An 18,635-nucleotide genomic window follows, 5' to 3' on the forward strand; every position below is an offset into this window, starting at 1 on the left:
CTCAATCATCATACATTAAGATAATCTCTTCTCACTAGTGATGCATTTGATTTTGTTTCATTAGATGTGCTGCAACTCATTTACCATAGATTGTGGCTTTCACATTTAATTTTGTAGTTGAATTTGAAAATTCCACAAAGGTTCATGAGATGCAATTTGTCATTTTGCTACTATGAAGTTGCAATGTTTTGCTGGAATGAGTGTTTGGTTGGCAAGGGAACCTGCCAAGAGAACCTCTGTAGACACATCCCACACCGTTCTGCTTCATCATGAGCAACCATGTATGCAAAAAAGTGATTAAAAAGCAAAATTAATTATTTTGGGGTGGGGAGGAAATTGCCATTGTGTGAAAGATAAAATCTTAGTGAAAACTAAAAAGGTAGCTGATTTCAGTGTAAGGGATTTAATGCACAAGAATTCTGTGACTCAATAAAAATGTAATTCATTCAGGAAAAAGAAAAGATTATACAGGTATTACCACTTTCGTGAATTTGGAGATTCCATAAGTTTTTAAAAATATACCCCTTAAGAACATTCTGGATGGTTTTCTTACTATACAATTATGTCAAGTACTGAAAGTGAAATTATTTACCTACTGCTCTTATTTCCTTTTCATAATGTCGTATTTCATCAAATCTAAAATGTCATCAACTAAGACACATCACGAAAGAAGAAAAGCTATCATCTATAAAATACCATCCACTGTAAAACATATCCTACCATCATAGTTGATAAAGTGTGAAAAAAAAAAGTGAGGCATATAATCAATGAAAAATTGTAGCACCATCAGAATATGTGGTGTTATTTTAAACTTATGTAATGACTGCTACCAGCTTCGTATTTTTTTCCTTCCAAAGTACCATTTTGGTGTGTATAACACTGGCATTTGGCTTTAATTATATCATATTAATCACATTAAGAAAACAGAAACCTCTGTTACATTTTTTCCTTAAGTTTAAATCTAGGTCAATTTTACATTTCATTAGATGAGTTTCCAGTATCTGTTAAAACAAATGAGCCCCGCACTCTTTTTTTTCCTATTAATTTGATAAGTTATATTATTACATTTAGTTGTGAGGGGCAATTTCTTTAGGATTTCTACTTAAGTAGATAAATCCCAAAATTCCATTTTGGTGTTAAACCTTTTAGATTAAGAGATGGTTGAAAACAAATGTGTGACAACAGGAAAAAGTACAAAATGACATGCACTTAGAATGTTATTATTACCCATCAAAATCATGATATATTCCAGAATATTTAATGATTGTCAAGTGTTCGTGATACATTAGGTGAGAAAAGATAGCTATAAAAGTATATATACAATTATCCTTCAATTAAAAAATAAAAAAAATTTTTTAAAGTGTCCAAAGTAGGTGCATCTAAATAGCAATTTAGTATTAACAAACAAAAAGTAAGTGTGTGTGTGTGTATAGCATTGACAAATATACACTGCCATGTGTAAAACAGATAGCTGGTGAGAAATTACTATGTAACACAGAGAGCCCAGCTTGGTGCTCTGTGATGACCTAGAGGGGTGGGATCAGGGGAGTGGAGCGAGGTTCAAGAGGGAGGTGATATATGTATAGTTATGGCTGATTTGCATTGCTGAATGGCAGAAACCAACACAACACTGTAAAGCAATTTTCCTCCAGTTAAAAATAAATGTAAAAAGTACACATATATGTATACATACACACATAAGTAATATATTTTTTAAAGAAATATTTATTTATTTGGTTGCACTGGGTCTTAAATGTGGCATGTGGGATCTAGTTCCCTGACCAGGGATCAAACCCAGGCCCTCTGCATTGGGAGCTCAGAATCTTAGCCACTGGACTACCAGGGAAGTCTCAGAAATTTGCTTTTAAAATAAATAAGATCCTTTCACTGTTTCCCTCCAATATATCCCTTGTAGTTCAGTTGGTGGGCTTCCATGGTGGCTTAGATGGTAAAGAATCCATCTCCAGTGAGGGAGACCTGGGTTCAATCCCTGGGTTGGGAAGATCCCCTGGAGGAAGGCATGGTAATCCACTCCAGTATGCTTGCCTGGAGAATCCCCATGGACAGAGGAGCCTGACAGGCTACATCCCATGGGGTCGCCAAGAGTCAGACACAACCAAGCCACTAAGCACAGCTCGGCTCAGCTGGTAAAGAATCTCCCTGCAACACGGCAGACCCAGGCTTGATTCCTGGGTTGGAAAGATCCCCGGGAGAAGGAAATGGCAACCCACCCCAGTATTCTTGCCTGGAGAATCCCATGCACAGGGGAGCCTGGAGGGCTACAGTCCATGGGGTCCAACAGCTGGACATAACTTAGCGACTAAACCATAGGAAATAAAACTCTTTTTGTAATCAGTTAAAAAACCTATTCAAGGACTTCCCTGGTGGTACAGAGGATAAGAATCCACCTGCTAATGCAGGAGACAAGGGCTCAGTCCCTGGTCTGGGAAGACTCCACATGCCAAGGAGCAAGTAAGCCTGCACACCCCACTGAGCCCACTCTGCAGCCCGGGAGCCCCAGCTACCGGGCCTGCATGCTGCAACTACTGCAGACCATGCGCCAAGAGCCTGTGCTCTGAAGCAAGAGAAGCCCTGTCACCGCATTCAGAGCAAGCCCAAGTGCAACGATGAAGACCCAATACAACCAAAAATAAATATTTTTTAAAAACCGATTAAGCCATTGTCCCCCTTTTACTTTGAGAGAATTTTAAGATGAGGAAATATTTCCCTTGTCAAGATTGTTTTTACTTCAGAAAATATTAGAGCTAACTTCCAAAAGAAAATATTAGAACTGGAAAATATTAGCCCAACTTCTGCCAAGGAGACAGAAATCCAGGAAAAAAAATGAAATGGTATTTCAGATGTCTTCGTTGGCTTAATTTAGCTAGTTTTGGTTATTTAACATGAAATTCTCCTCTCACTCTAGAACAATGGAACAGGAAGCAAGGCTTGAACAAGGCTTGGTTGGCTTTGGGTCTTCCCATACAAGCCTGTGTCTGCTGCAGCAGTCTAAGCAAGAGAGCGGCCGAGAGTCCTGGACACACAACAGGAGAAACAGAACTCTCAAAACTGCCGGTTATTTTACCTTTGCATTTTCTCCCTTTTCCCCTTCTTTTAATGGCTGGAAGCCACTAAATTTTAAAAACAAAACTAAGAAATTGCTAATTTGAATACATATGCCCATCCGTAGTGAAGGAAATAGCACTGGGAATAAGTGTTCCCTTTGTCAACATAAGGGGCTGTCCCTGGTCAGGATCTTTTTCTTCCATGTCATAGCAATCTTCTGGCAAATTCACTGGTTCTTTCTTCCCATTACATTTTAATCCCACTTGGTCACGAGTAAACTTGGAGATCACCTGTAACCACAAAGGAGCTACAAGTCTTATAGTGTATCTGCCCTCTCCTAAACTATGGTAACCACAGAATATGTTTTCCAAACTAGAACCCTTGAAAGTGAAAGGGGGCAATAAAATTAATTAAAATTTTTAAAAAAAGAATTTGTTAATTTGAAACAATAACTGTGGAAGTCTTTATTCCAATCATGGCTGTTTCAGGTCTAATCAAACAACTAGAGATAAGAACAGAGGGGCCTAGCTCCTTCTCAATACCCTGTGCAGCTGTCTCCTCAAAGAATGTGTGTGTGAGTATGTGTGTGTGAAAGCCTAGTAAAAAAGAGAAAGAAACAGACACTGAGAGATATAATAAATGTCTAACTTTTATAATCAGAAAAAAATGTTATTTTTATAAAATAAAAGAATGCACAGAAACAGGAAATTCACATTACTAGCCAAGACTAAAAAAAAAAAAAATTATAGATTTGATATGTAATTATTAAGTAGAATTAATAGATATCCAATTTCAATTCTATAAAGAACTTATCTTTCTTCTTAAACGTCCTATGAAAATTTACCATACATTCAACCAAAAGAAAATAGCAATAACTCTAGAAAGTTCAACTGAAATTAATAGTAGCAAAAGTTTAAATTTTAAATCCAGCCAATCAAAACTGAAAACTCTACAGTGACAGTAACATCTGTCTCACTCACTCTGAGGCACAGAGCCGGGGACACAGGAGAGGTGCCCCATAAACATGTGCGTGTCAGGACGCAGTGTGCCAGGCACTTTTGGAGTCGCCATCTCATGCAAGTCTCTCTATACCCCTCACAGGCCCCCCATTCTGACAGATAAGGAGCCTGGGTTCACACAGGTTTAGTCATCCCTCCAGGCCTACATCATAGAGCTGGGGTTCACACACAAGCCTGCCTGACTGCAAAGCCTATGACACCTCTCACATTTCTTATCCCTTGGACTGTATTCAACACATCAATCTCAAATACATCATTTCCTTTCCTAAAATTAATAAATAGAAACCAAAATTCATGAGTCTGTTAATTAGTCTTTTCTATGGTGGAGATTCTTAATCTTGATTTTTCAAGAGAAATCTGTGCATCCACATATATATACACATTTTATAAATAAAATTTATAAATTAAAATTTAAAAATTAAATGAAACGTCATACTGATTTTTATATGGTCTTAATTATGTCAGAGGGAGAAGGAAATGGCAACCCACTTCAGTATTCTTTTCTGGAGAATTCCAGGAACAGAGGAGCCTGGTGGGTTGCCGTCTATGGTGTCGCACAGAGTCGAACACGACTGAAGCGACTTAGCAGCAGCAGCAGCAATTATATTAGACAAGATTGAATAATACATGGATATCATTTTGAAAATAGACAGACCAAATAAGTCAAAATAAATACCTCCAACCTCATCAACTTGGTGTGATTAAAGAAACAAAAAAATTTATGAAGACTGGACTCAGTCATATCTGAAAATATTAATATGATGGCAAAGAGTAGCTTTTTTTCTCCTTGATAAATCTAAGCATTATCTTCAACTCTTCCTTTCAAATACAACTATACCCTCTCTTAATCATTAATTTTACTGAAAAGAAGCATGATTTTAAAGAGAGTATACATAACAAACAGAAAAAGAGTATGCACAAAAGTCTATGAAACCAAACAGGAAAAAAAAAACCTGCTAAGACTATATAAATACACTGTGATATAATATAGTATACAACCTCAAAAGAAACAAGTTAATGCTTAAGACTTTACCTTCCTGGAATCCAATCTTGCTGGACTATAAATATAATGCCCCAAACGAGTATCAAATGGTACAGTGTATGGTCTCTTTTCAAGTATCCTGGTATCTGGCCCATCTCCACAAGTTTCCTTTACTGAAGAAGTCATTGACAGGTTAAGTTTTGTTAGTTCTTCACTCAGTTGATCCACAAGAAGTTGTTGTTCTATTATTTTTTCATTCTTTGTAGAAGAAAGAGAAGAATTTTAAAAATGGAGAGCCTCAGTATGAGTTAATGATTAAAAATAAACTGTACATTGATCACAAAATCACAACTACCTTAACAAAACAATAAAATCTAACTTATCCAGAGATTAGCCTTCTGGGACTTCCCTGGTGGTCCAGTGGCTAAGATTCCACAATTCCACTGCAGAATTCCACAATTCCACTGCAATCCCTGGTCGATAAACTAAGATCCCACCTGCTGTAAGGTACAGTAAAAAAAAAAAACACAAAACCAAAATTCTAAAAACCAACCAAACAAACAAAACCTCAAAGACTAGCCTTCTTCTGTTCCCAAGAATTTAGGACTGTCCTGAGTGTTAAAAACTTTTGAATAGTAAGCAGGAACAAATACAGCTAATGAGTTAGCGCAAGATACTGTCCCATACACTGTGATTGGTTAGCTTGCCCACCTGAAGCACTATGATTAGCTGATCTTTATAAAAGTCTGAACTTTCAGAGTGAAATCCGAGAAGTAACAAAAGACTAGAAAGTTGAAAAGTGTAGAAAACGGCAAACAGCTAAGATGACAGCAAAGGAGACAGAAAGTGGTAACAGGTGCAGTGAAGTGAAAGCCTTTACTCAGTGAAAAAGAAAGCCACAAACAGAGATAAAAGACAGGCAATTGAGAGTCGTGGGAGAAAGAACTTGGAAATAAAAGGCAGAATAAGTTGTTTATGGGTGCATGGGGGAGAGAGAGAAACACTATGTGTGGTTTAGCTTTCTGTGTATCCTCTAAAGAAAAATTTTGAAGTATGTAAGTTTTGTTTTATAAGCACAAAATTATATAAAAAAGAAAAGTCATTCATCTTAAATACTTCACATGTACCATAATGTTTAGATAGGGGAAAAAAAGCAAATCCTAAGGTTTCACTGTGTTAATGCTAAACTATAAAATGTAACATGTTTTTAAAAACCACATATTCAGATAATTAAAATATAAAACAATAGCATAAAAGTTGAAGGGGGATACTAAATGGAGTCCTTTTATTCTTCAGGGAAAGGGTAAAAATACCAATTAATATTAGACTGTTTTAAGTCCAAGGGTGAATGGTATATATTCTCCAGGATAACCACTAAGATCAGTGAAAGTACAACTTTTAAAGCAATTAAATCCAAAAAAAGGTAGGAAGGAGAGAAAAATGAATATAGAGCAGATAGGATAAGTAAAAACCACGATGGTGTGATTATAACCAGAACAGAACAGTAATTATATTAAATTCAGAAATGAACTCGCAATCCAATTAAAGGATAAAGACTACCAGAAAGAACTGTAAAACTGTATAACCTGCTAATTGCAAAAAACATAACTAAAATCAATAAACAAAGATTAAAGGGAAGATGGAAAAAGAGATACCATGTAAATATTAGTCAAAAGAGTCCTTTTAAAAGAAAAAAAGCTGGTATGGCTATGTTAATATAAAATAGACTTAAATGCAAAAACTGTTGGGAGATAAAATGAAGTTAAAAAAAGATTTTTTAAAAAAAGGTTAATTCACCAGGATGCTATAACAATTCTACATTTCTATGTACTTAATAACCCAGCTTCAATATATACAAAATGCAAAAATTGTATTTGCAAGACAAATCCAAAAATTATAGTAAGAGATCTCAACATCCCTCTAAAATACTAATAGGACAAAAAAACGACCAAAAAAGTGAGTAAAAATATAGATTTGAATAAGAGGATTAACAGAATTAGGAGAACCCAATGATTACAGAATATAAATTCTTTTCAAGCATATCTGTAATATGCACAAAAACTGGCCTTATGCTGAGCCATAAAGCAAATCTCAACACAAAGAACTGAAGTCGTGTGGACAACAACGCAATCAGGTTAAAAATTAATAAAAAGAAACCCTTCATGTGTTGGAAATAAAATAACTAACTATATAACCCACAGGTCAAAGAAAAAACTCACAATAAAAATCAGGAAAAATTTTGACCCAAATGAGGAATTCAGATAAAGATAAGCTTAGGAGGAAACATATAATTTTAAATGCATATATTTTAGATGGTTAAAAATATACAGAAAGGCTAAAAATCAATGAACTGAGCATCTATCTAAACAATTCAGAAAGATAGCATAGGATTCTATGCCCCTAAAAAAGCAGAAAAAAACTAAATAATAAAGATAAGGGTAGAAATTAATTAAATAATAAATAAACACATAACAATGATCATCAAAGTCAAGAATGGCTCTCTGTGGGCTTCCCCAGTGGCTCCGTGGTAAAGAATCCGCTAGCCAATGCAGGAGATACAGGTTTGATCCCTGATCTGGGAAGATCCCACATGCTGGGGAGCAACTAAGCTCATGCAGCATATCTATTGAGCCTGTGCTCTAGAACCCGGGAACTGCAACTATTAAGCCCGGGTGTGGCAACTACTGAAGCCCATGGGGCCTAGAGCCTGTGCTCGAAAACAAAAGAAGCCACTGCAATGAGAGGCCTGTGCACTAGAGTAACCCCCACTTGCCACAACTAGATAGAAACGCTGGAGCAAAGCAACGAAGACCCAGCACAACCAAAAATACGTAAATAAATAAAATCATAATTTAAAAAAAAGAATTTAGTCTCTGAAGAGACTAAAAAAATTGATAACCCTCTGGTGAAGTTGATCAAAGAAAAAAAAAGAGAGAGAAGGCACAAATAACCAGGAATGAAAAACGGGATTATCGTTACACGTCTAAAAGCATTAAAGAGATGAGACTATTATAAACATTTCAACATATTTATTGAAATATGCAACAGCTGTCACATTCTTAGAAAAACAGACCTTACCAAAAAGGGGCAAAAGGAAAATGTGACTGAAATCATATTAAACATTCCACAGAGAAATTTTCCAGGCCCAAGTATTTTTCAAGTGAATTCAACCAAATATTTAAGGAAGAAATAACACCAATTCTTCACACACTCTTCCCAAGTATAGAAAAAGAAGGAATGCTACCTAAACTATATTATCAGGTTAACCTAATTTGTTACAGTATCTGACAAGAATATTTTGAGAAAAGAAAATATACACATGAATAGACATGCTAAAATCCTAAACAAAATCATTACAAACTAAATCAAGGACATTTGTAGAAAAGAGTAAATTAACACAGAAGACTTGACTCCTATCCTTTAAAGGACCTGCACACGAGGTTGTTCATTGGCTGGTGTCTGGGATTGGATCCTAACGGTTCCCAATACCCTATTGAGTAAGAGTGGCTCACTGTGCCCAAAGTGTTTGTGCAGACAAGGTGGTTTATGTTGAACACCTGCTTCCCTTTCCTTCTGCTAGTCTGGAATTCTGGTAGATGCTGGTCAAAGAATGCCTTCATGGCCAGTTCTCAATAAAACCTGAGTCTCCTCGGCAGACAACACTTCACATGAGTTGTCACAATCTTTGTTGGGGGAGTTAAGTACATGTGGGTGACTCCACAGGGAGACAGTTCTTGGAAGCCTGTGCCTGATTTCTTCTGGACTTCACTCTATGTCCCTGTTCCCTTTGCTTTCTCTTATTACGCCCATGCCTAAGAAATCTTAGGTATGAGCACAACTGTATGCTGAGTGCACCAAGTACAGCATCCAACCTGAGGGTGGCCTTGGGAACCCCCAGCATAACAATACATCATGACCAAAAAAAAGGTTTATTTCAGGAATATAAGATTGGTGTAAAAATTGGAAGAATCACTACAATTCACCACATTAACAGAATAAAGTGGGAAAACCATGATAAAGAAAAATCATTTGATAAAGTGTAATATCCATTCATAATAAAAATGCTCAGCAAAGAATTTTTGCTTGGTTTGATAAAGAATAAATAACAAATACCTATAGCAAACATGATGCTTAATAGTGAAACAGTGAAAGCTTTCCCTTTATAGTTGGAAACAAGACAAGAACATTTCCTATCACCACTTGTATTCAATACTGTATTGAAGACCCAAGTCAATGAAGAAAGGTTAAAAAAAAGAAGGCATAAAAAGATCATGAAGGAACAAAAATGTCATCATTTGCAGATGACACAATTATAAATGAAAATCCAAAAGAATTTACATAAAATATCAGAATTTAAAAATGAATTTTATCAAGTTGCTTGGTATAAGCTATCAATATTCACAAACCAATACAGTTACACATACCAACAAACAATTAAGAAAATGAAAATCTGATGATTCCATTCATAGTCACATAAAAAAATAAAGCACCTGGGAATGAATCTAACAAAAGATGTTCAATACAAAAACATAAACACAAAAAAGTCATTACTGAGAAAAACCAAAGAAAAGATGAGTAAATGGAGGAATATACCAAGTTCATGGGTTAGTGAGAAGACTCATGATCAAAAGATGTTGATTCTTTCCAAATGTATCTTACAATCCCAAACAAAATCACAAGTGTGATGTTTTTTTTTTTCCTGGTCCTTGAAAAGTTGATTCTAAAATTTATATAGAACAACTAAGACATTCTTGGGGAGGAGGAAAACAGAGCAGAGGCCTTGCTCTAGAGAATAGCTAGACTTATCAGGAACCTATGATAAATAAGAAATGTGACACTGGTCCAAGGACAGGCGAGCCAATGGGGTACAACAGAAGTCCCAGAAATACACAATACATTCACGCATGAATGAACCCTGACTTAACAACAAACAGCACTCAAAACAGTGGTGAAAAGATGGCCTTCTCAATAAATAATGCTGGAACAAATGGATATCTACCTGGAAAAAAACTGAAATTTGACCTTTATTTTATCCCACATACAAAAATCAATTTCAGGACTATAGGGTTTAAATGTGAAAGGCAAACATAATAATGGAAGACTTAGTCCAACAGGAAAACAAGCAAGAGACTTGAATGAGCATTTCACAAAAGAAGGTACCCAAGGACTTCCCTGGTGCTCCAGTGGTTAGAATCTACCTTGCAATGTAGGGGATACAGGTTCGATCCCTGGTCTGGGAAGATACCACATGCCATGGAGCGACTAAGTCCAAGTGCCTAGAGCCCATGCTCCGCAACAAGAGAAGCCACTGCAATGAGGAGCCTGCTCGCTGCAACAAAGAACAGCCCTCACTGCAATGAAGAGTAGCCCCTGCCGCAACTAGAGAAAGCCCAGGTGCAGCAACAAAGACCCAGTACAGCCAAAAATAATTTAAAAAAAAAGAAGATACCCAAAGACCAAAAAAAGAAAAAACATGAAAAAGTGCTCAACTTCACTAGCCATCAGGGAAATGAAAATTAAAACCACAATAAAATAACATTACATACCTGCCATACACAACTACTGAGCCCACACACCCAAGCGCCCATGCTCTGCAAAAAGAGAAGCTACTGCAAATGAGTAGCCCCCACTCTCCACAACTAGAGAAGCCTGTGCGCAGCAAAAAAGACCCAGCTCGGCCAAAAAATAAATAAATAAATAAGTATTTTAAATTAAGAAATACATTTTTAAAAACACAATAAAATAACATTACATACCTACCAGATTGCCTAAGATCTAAAAAATTCACAATAACAAATGCTGGCAAGCAAGTGGAATAGCAGGAATGCTCGTACAGTGCTGGTGCAAGTTTAAACTGGAAAACAAGTCTGGTTCTATTCACTAAAGCTGAAGATTTGCCTACCCTATGTATGACCTAGCAATTCAACTCCTAGGCACAAATCCAAAAGAAATGCGTGTGTGTGTGCACCAGGGGACATGTACGAGAAAATTCATAGGAAAAAAAAATCTATCAACAGTAAAAAGAAAAATAAATTGTGAAATAGTCATACAATGATATCCTATACAGCTATAAACTAACCAAGCTACAGCTTCACACAAAAACGTGGATGAAGCAGAATAGACAAAATGTTCAGTAAAAGCAACCAGATACTAAAGAATATATATTGAATGATTAAATTTATAAAAATTCCAAAACTTAAATTGCAGAGTTCAAGGATACATAGTAAAACCACAAAGTAAAGCAAGGAAATTATCACTATCAAAGTTAGGAGACCAGCTCTCTCCAAGGAGAGACTAAGGGCTTCTGGGGCTAGCAGTTTGCTGTTTCTTGAACTGGTGGTGGTTACCTAGCTATTCTCTTGGTGATAATTCACTAAACACCACATTTTAGTTTATATATGTTTTCAGACAGTAAAGAATCCGCCTTCAATGCAGGAGACCTGGGTTTGATCCCTGGGTTGGGAAGATCCCCTGGAGAAGTGAATGGCAATCCACTTCAATATCCTTACCTGAAGAATCCCATGGACAGAGGAGCCTGGCAGACTCCAGTCCACGGGCTGCAGACTCAGACACGACTGAATGACTAACACTACTTTCACTCTGTTTTTAAATTAAAACAGAGATAGAATGGTTAAAAAAAAGAAGAAGAAAAAAGTAATGTCAAAATCAAAGTCTAATTTTTCCTGGATCAGACCATTATTCAGGACAGTAGTTACTCCCTGATAAGAAGCTAAAGGCTTTAAATGAAATGAACTGTATGGGGGACGGGACAGTTCACAGCCAGGGTGTATAAAATTGGATTGGTCAAAAATATCTCATGGAAAAATCCAAACTAAATTTCTAGCCAACCCAATACTTAGGGACATACCATGTTACACTGCAGGCACATCCATGTTAATACAGAAAAACTAAGATAGAGAATTTGAAAGACTTAGCCAAACTGAATGAGCAAATCACTGACAGAATATAAAACGCAATCTAACAAATCAAAATTTTAAATGATGTGTTTACCTTCCAACACTGAACAATATCCCATTGCCTATTACTCTGGCAAACAACAGAAGGGAAAGTATAAACAGAGGATAACTACAACATGACTTGCAAATTAAATTCCTGGGTATTAGGCTCTATATTTGTGAAATATAAGTCAAGCTGACAATAAAAATATTTTCCCTTCACACCAATTTAGGGGAAAACTGTAACTCGTTCAGGTGCTTGTGTTCAGAACTCTTCAACTGAAACCTATTTTTGCAAACATTCCTACTTACTTACAATGCTACTTTAGTCAGGTACTGCTCCAATGAAATACAGAGCAAGGCACATTGACTCTACCTGCAGTCTGTTCACTTTTTGTGCTTCTTTCAAAGAAACAACATGTCCTTTGTTCTCCTGCACCATCATTTGCACTTGACTCTTTAGCTCCTTCACCTCCAAGTCCTTCTGATTAAACACGACTTCATCAGCAGCAAGCGCACACTGGGAGGGGGGAAAGAAAGCACAAGAGAGTCACCGTGGGAAATGCTCAAGAGAAGCCGCATAACACCACAAAAACCGGGGTTTAGTGACAGCTTGATGAGGACACAAAATCTGCTTACCCTTTTTTTCTTGTTTCTCTATTATAAGCAAGGGAGAAACAGCTGAGAGGACCCATCACTGGTATAACGTAAGAATTAGTCACCAAAGAGATAGGAAGACAGTCCTTATTTTTATTTCGTGTATTTTAAGGCTGAAACCAGTTATTCAAATTCTATAGTACATTCAACAAGGTGTTTACAAGTTTTCTAGAATTGCCATGAGATTTTTAATATGGGTCTTCAAAAATCAAAAAGGTCACCATTCCCAAATTGACCTTATAGTATAAGAATGCTCTATATTTATAATGGATATTTAAATGAAGAATATTTGCTAACTTTGCACCCTTTCACTACAAAGAGATATATTTTGAAGATGTTCAGGAATATGGTTAAACATATAGTTTTCTTAGTTCCTAGTGAATTATTCCTGTCACCAAATAAACTTGGAATATGCAGATAATACTTTTAAAATAAATTTTGAACTAAATAAATAGAAAATTAACATTGGTCAAGGGCCTACTTTATACTAGATTGTAATTTGAGATTTTAAAAATATCTCATTGAAGAAATTAAACATTTTCATGAAGAAACTAAAGTTTAGTGAATGAACACCACTCCAGGACAACACAGTGGATAAACCAAACTCCTGACAGTCAACCTCAGGGCCTGTCTGGATCCAAAGCCTGTGCTCTTTCCACTAAGACACAGGAAAAGAGAAGAATGAGTAGCTCTATGATGATTTACAAACAAAATTGCATTCTCAAAAACACAGCATGCACATGACTCCTCAGGTGGTGGCATGGAGATGGACAGGCCTCTCCACTGGGAACCCATGGACTGAGGCCAGCCTTGATTCTGCCACAGCCTTCCCTTGGGGCTTTGGGAGCGTTCCTTCTTTTTTCTGCTTGGGATGTTCAAATGACCAAATAGGACAGTGTGCATGACCCTGATGGTCCTCATAACCCTATATGTTTATGTGACCTTTATGACTTTTCTCTTTTTAAAATAAAATATAACTATAATTCTTATTAGCCCATATCCTCTGCTCTGGGCAATTAACTGTCAGTCTGAGAGCTTACAATGTAATTGTTCTCCCAGTGCTGCAGATGGTGTTGTTACATTTACTTTATAAACTACAGCTTTTTTGTTTATTTTTTATTTAAGTGTTTTTAAGAAGAGTTTATCTGTAGAGTATATTCATGTTCACATACTGCTCCTGTGTTCAAATCACAGAGGAAAAAAGCAACAAAGTCCCTTAAGAGGTATTTAATAGGGGATGGAGAATCACTTAAGAATATCCTGATGAAGCAATAAAAATTACTTTATTAAATCTCAGCACATGAGCATTTTTTTTTAGTATTCCATGTGTCAAAATGGGCAGGCATAAAGTAGTTCTGTATACTGAAGGGTAAGAGTTACCTGGTGCAAAAACCCTTGTGCAATTGCTGAGTTACAAGCTAAACTAGCCACATTTTTCATAAGGTGCTATTTTTACTCTAAAGAACAACAGATAAGCTATTAACACTTGGGTGTGTGACATAATTTCAAGGAAAACAACTAACAGTATTTACTGCAAATGATAAAATTCAAGTTTCATACAAAAATCAGAATTTTGGAAAACATTTCTGCTACTATAAACTTGACCGCTACCAATACTTAAGTAGATGGGAGGTGATATTAATGAATGTGATTTTTAAATATACTATGAATATGTTAACACTGAAAAATCTTCATAACTTAGTAAACAAATATTTCTCAAGTGTCCAATACATGCTGATTCAAAATCACGTGTGGATAAAAGATCCATTCAAAATGTAAGATAAAAATCAGTGAACTTTAAGGTAACAAAATGGTTTCAAATCCCACATCACAAGTAACCTTTAGGAAATTTCTACTTGTTGAGTTTTGATGTAATATCAAAGGATATTCACAATTACCTGAAAAATCACTAATATATTCTTCCCCTCCAACTACAAATCTAGATGAGCCTGGATTTTCTTCACACACTTCAACTACATATACTGCAACAAATTGAATGCTGAGAGATATGAGAATCTACTTGTCTTCTATTAAGTCAGACATGAAAAGATTTGCAAAAATATAAAACAACTCCACTCTTACTAAATTCTTTGTTTTGGAAAATAGTTATTTTTCATGAAAAAATGCTCCTTATGTTAACATTAATTGGGTTATTGTTGTTAGTTCTGAGTGATCTACTAGTTTACCTTTTTTGTTTTAATTCTAATATGGTAAATATGAATAGATACAAACTACATCAACAAAAGATCTTTAGGGGACCTCAATTTGGAGAAAGTAGTCTTGTGAGAAAAAAGTCTGAGAACTGCTGTAATTGAGGTTTCTTTCTAATACACATAAAAAAAGATACTGAAGAAAGATTTCTAACTAGAAAAACTATCTTATTACCTATATGTTTTCCTATTTTTTTAAAAAATGGTGGAATATTCATTTGCCTACCAGAATGCAAATGCCACATAAGCATAAATAGATATGTCTGTTCTCCTTTATTTCCCCAATGACACATAATCTTTAAATAATAAATGTCTTTATGAATGAAAAGTAGAGAAATGTAATTCTTAGTTTAACATATATATAATATGTATACATGTACATAGCTACATTCCTTAAATGTTATCAAACATGATTTGTCTAAAGAATCAAAACTCCAAACTCAAGAGATTAAGTATTTTTCTTTCAAAAAGCACTGACCTAAAGAGGGATTAAAAACAATAAAATTTAACTTAATTTTATTTCTGAAACTGTTTCTTTTCATTCTCTAAATTAATGACCAGGTTCACAAGAGTCTACTTAATAAATACAACAAATTAAAATGTCAGGAGAAAAGAGGAGGAGCTAAGAAAACAAGGAAAAGGAAACAGAGAAAAAAACAGGGTGACAGGAAAAGCAACAGGGAGAAAAAAACAGAGTAAAAGCAAATGCGATTTTACATAACTCTTAAAAAAAACAAAAAACAAAAACTTCTGAAACCCCAAAATGACTCTTACTTGCCCAAATAAATTTAGTCTTTAAACAAGTTACCTACTAAGGTGGTGTCTAAGTACCTGGCATTTCTTAAGCTCTCGCTTCAGCTGGAGAAGTGTAATATGCTGTGGTCCTTCTTCCAGGTTTCCAATGCCCCGGTGTCCTCTGAAAAAGGTGACCTCCTGGGTCATGTTAAACCACTCCTGCAGTTTGTGTTGCTGTTTTTCGTTTAGTCTCACAGAATCTTTTAAATCCATCAGGAAGGTAAAGGCTTCCTCTAAACAGTTTTGGTAACCCAGACATTCTCCTTGTAGCTGAGTGACTTGCTCTTCAAGAGAATGGATCTTATTTTTATCAGGAGTCCCCTCCTGATGGATCTGGCTAGTTTGGCTGCTACTAGCCTGCTGGCTTTGCAAAGCTTCTCGAAGCAACTTAATCTCAAATTCCATTTCATCCATACGGTCTGACTCGGGGCTGAAGTTTAAGGTGGGTTTGTTTCTAATGTTGCGTGCTCTGTTGGCATATTTGAGAGAATTTAAGGACTCGTCAAAATCCGAGGACGATGGGCTGACACAAGTGATCATAACGGTCTTGGCACTGCCTCCCAGGGAGTCTTTCAGAAGCCGGGTAATTTTAGCATCCCTGTATGGAATATGTGAACTCTTCTTGCGTGGATCCCCAAGAGCGCTTATTACATTTCCTAAAGCCAGCAACCCACTGTTGATCTGAATGGATTCTTTGAAACGTTCGCCGGTATTCCCTGTTTTGGTTACTCTTTCTGATCCAGCCAAATCCACAAAGTGGAACTTTGAGACAATATGCCGGTGGGAATGCCATGATCCATCTTCAGCTGCCTTTCTATTTTTGTCCACTTGACAAAGGCTGATGGTGAAAATCGCGTGTGATCTACTGGAGTGCTCGTTCATTTGGGTCGTACCCGTATGCCTGGCTGCATTCCCCATCTCCAGGAGACTCATCACTTCATCTGCACTCTCCACCTGGCATTCCTTGGCCCCAACAATCACTTAAAATAGCAACAGCAAGTTTGTAAAACAAGTTTTAATCAAAATACAGTAGAGTTAATTAAACCACACAACAATTTTCATTTGCTAAGCTGCCCAGCTAAGACAGGCCCTTAGGAAAAAAAAATCAGTATCTGTATTTAAAATGGATAACCAACAAGGACCTACTGTATATAGCACATGGAACTCTAATCAATTTATATGGCAGCCTGGATGGGATCCAGGGGAGAAAATAGATACATGTATATGCATGGCTGAGTTCTTTCCTTGTTCACCTACAACTATCACAACATTGTTTATTAATCAGTTATACTCCAATACAAAGCTTTTTAAAAAAAAAATCAATAGCATTAAAAGAAAAAAGTAACATCAGCAACATCATTAAATAATTTTAGATAATCTTCTAACAGGATTATTTTAATAGATGGCATTCATTTTGATGTTTAAATTCTAAAAGATGTAATATATGCGTGTATGTTTTAAATAATTTGGGGTTTTTTTTTTTGGAATCACACTCAATTCTTTAAGATGGCTAACAAAAGAAAAATTCTTTATTCCAGTATTTTGACTTGTAGAGTATAACATACTGATTAAAAAATTATAGATTAATTATCTTTATAACTCCAAAGAATTAATCAGTAGGAAATTAATTGAAAGAAATTAGCCTCTTTTGAGTTTCTTTAATATTCAAGCCATCTAAGGTTTAAGGTTTTTAGAACATAACCAGTGATAAATGAAAATTTCAGTATAAATAAAGCTGGTTATTCAATCTAAAAAACAGGTTTCCCCTATGTAACATTTGAGTGGCAAGGCAATTCAAAAAAAGCAAAAAAGCTTCTATTTCAATGGCAGAAGAGAACCCAAAAAAACCGAAGCTTACATATATTTCAAAAAGGAGTAGGTAGATTTGGGATTTGAATCACAGCGATAAATCTGGGCTCAAGTTACAGCACCACGCTTCCTCTTTAATCAGATCCTAACATGTCACTCTTTCTTGAAGCAATATTCAACTTTTTGCCTTGTTTTCAACATGACGACTCTTAACAGCCCAGTTCATTTAAATTTCTAAAGTACCTGTTACTACAACAGGGAGTGCTAAACTGTGGTGATTATAAAATATGACAATGTAAACATAAATCATAGCATGACTTTTATAAACGTTTTCTAATGTCAGGCTATAGCTTGGCACTAACTATGGTCCTCAGACCCAGCTGAAAATCACCTGGGACCTTTATAAAAGTCCAACACCCATGCCCTATCCTAGACTACTTCATCAGAATTTGTGAAAAAGTGGGGCCCAGAAATCAATATTTCTTAAAAAACTCCCAAGGTGGGACTTCCCTGGTGGTCCAGTGGCTAAGACTCTGCATTTCCAATGCAAGAGGTCCAGGTTCAATCCCTGGGCAGGGAACTAGATCCCGCATGTCACCCTTGCACCATGGCTAGAGAAGATTGCACGCTGCAACGAAGACCCAGCACCGTCCAAAAAAACAAAAATGCTTTAAAGGAAAGAAAACTTCCAAGGTGATGCTAATTGTGCAGCATCCAGGCTGGATACCAACTACCACTTGACAGAGATAACGCTATACATGTGTCAAACAAACGCATCTGAGTTGTGAGTGGGACATTTTACAAGGTAAGCAGCAATCTGTCTTGATGTACATTCTACCAAAATTTTTACAGGATTGCTATCAGTTATGAAGTATTTTGATCATTAAGCTTATCAGGAGTGACAGTGTACACTTCTGTACTCTCTCTTTTACAACAAACATGTATTATTTTTGTACTTTAGTAGTGTAACTTTTAATAAAAGATAAAAACATTCAATAATTACATTTTATAAGATACAGAAGCTCAAAACATCAGTCTGAATTTTGTTTAGAAAAGATAAACTATACGAAATTATCTTATAAGGCCACAAAGTACCATGTATGTTTTCTTTCTAAAAAACAAAACAAAAACCAATTCCTTC

At 36.0% G+C, this 18,635-nt stretch overlaps 1 protein-coding gene and 1 non-coding gene across 10 annotated transcripts in view; one reads left to right on the forward strand and one right to left on the reverse strand.

The window, feature by feature from the left end:
* KIF27 (kinesin family member 27) overlaps positions 1–18,635 on the reverse strand; it is an 81,984-nt gene that overhangs the window by 46,164 nt on the left and 17,185 nt on the right. For 8 of the 9 annotated variants that reach the window (XM_065946413.1, XM_065946414.1, XM_065946411.1 and 5 more), the window contains 3 exons: positions 15,722–16,665; positions 12,400–12,543; positions 5,119–5,325 (listed from right to left, as the gene is read on the reverse strand). In XM_065946413.1, coding sequence (XP_065802485.1) covers positions 5,119–5,325; positions 12,400–12,543; positions 15,722–16,665 — 1,295 coding nt within the window. The remainder of the gene's footprint in view (positions 1–5,118; positions 5,326–12,399; positions 12,544–15,721; positions 16,666–18,635) is intronic. The other variant, XM_065946412.1, reaches the window with a different exon arrangement.
* On the forward strand, positions 18,002–18,074 carry TRNAG-UCC (transfer RNA glycine (anticodon UCC)). Its single transcript has one exon. It is a non-coding gene; the product is annotated as a tRNA-Gly (tRNA).

This window comes from Muntiacus reevesi, chromosome 10, assembly GCF_963930625.1.
Source record: "Muntiacus reevesi chromosome 10, mMunRee1.1, whole genome shotgun sequence".
Taxonomy (NCBI): domain Eukaryota; kingdom Metazoa; phylum Chordata; class Mammalia; order Artiodactyla; family Cervidae; genus Muntiacus; species Muntiacus reevesi.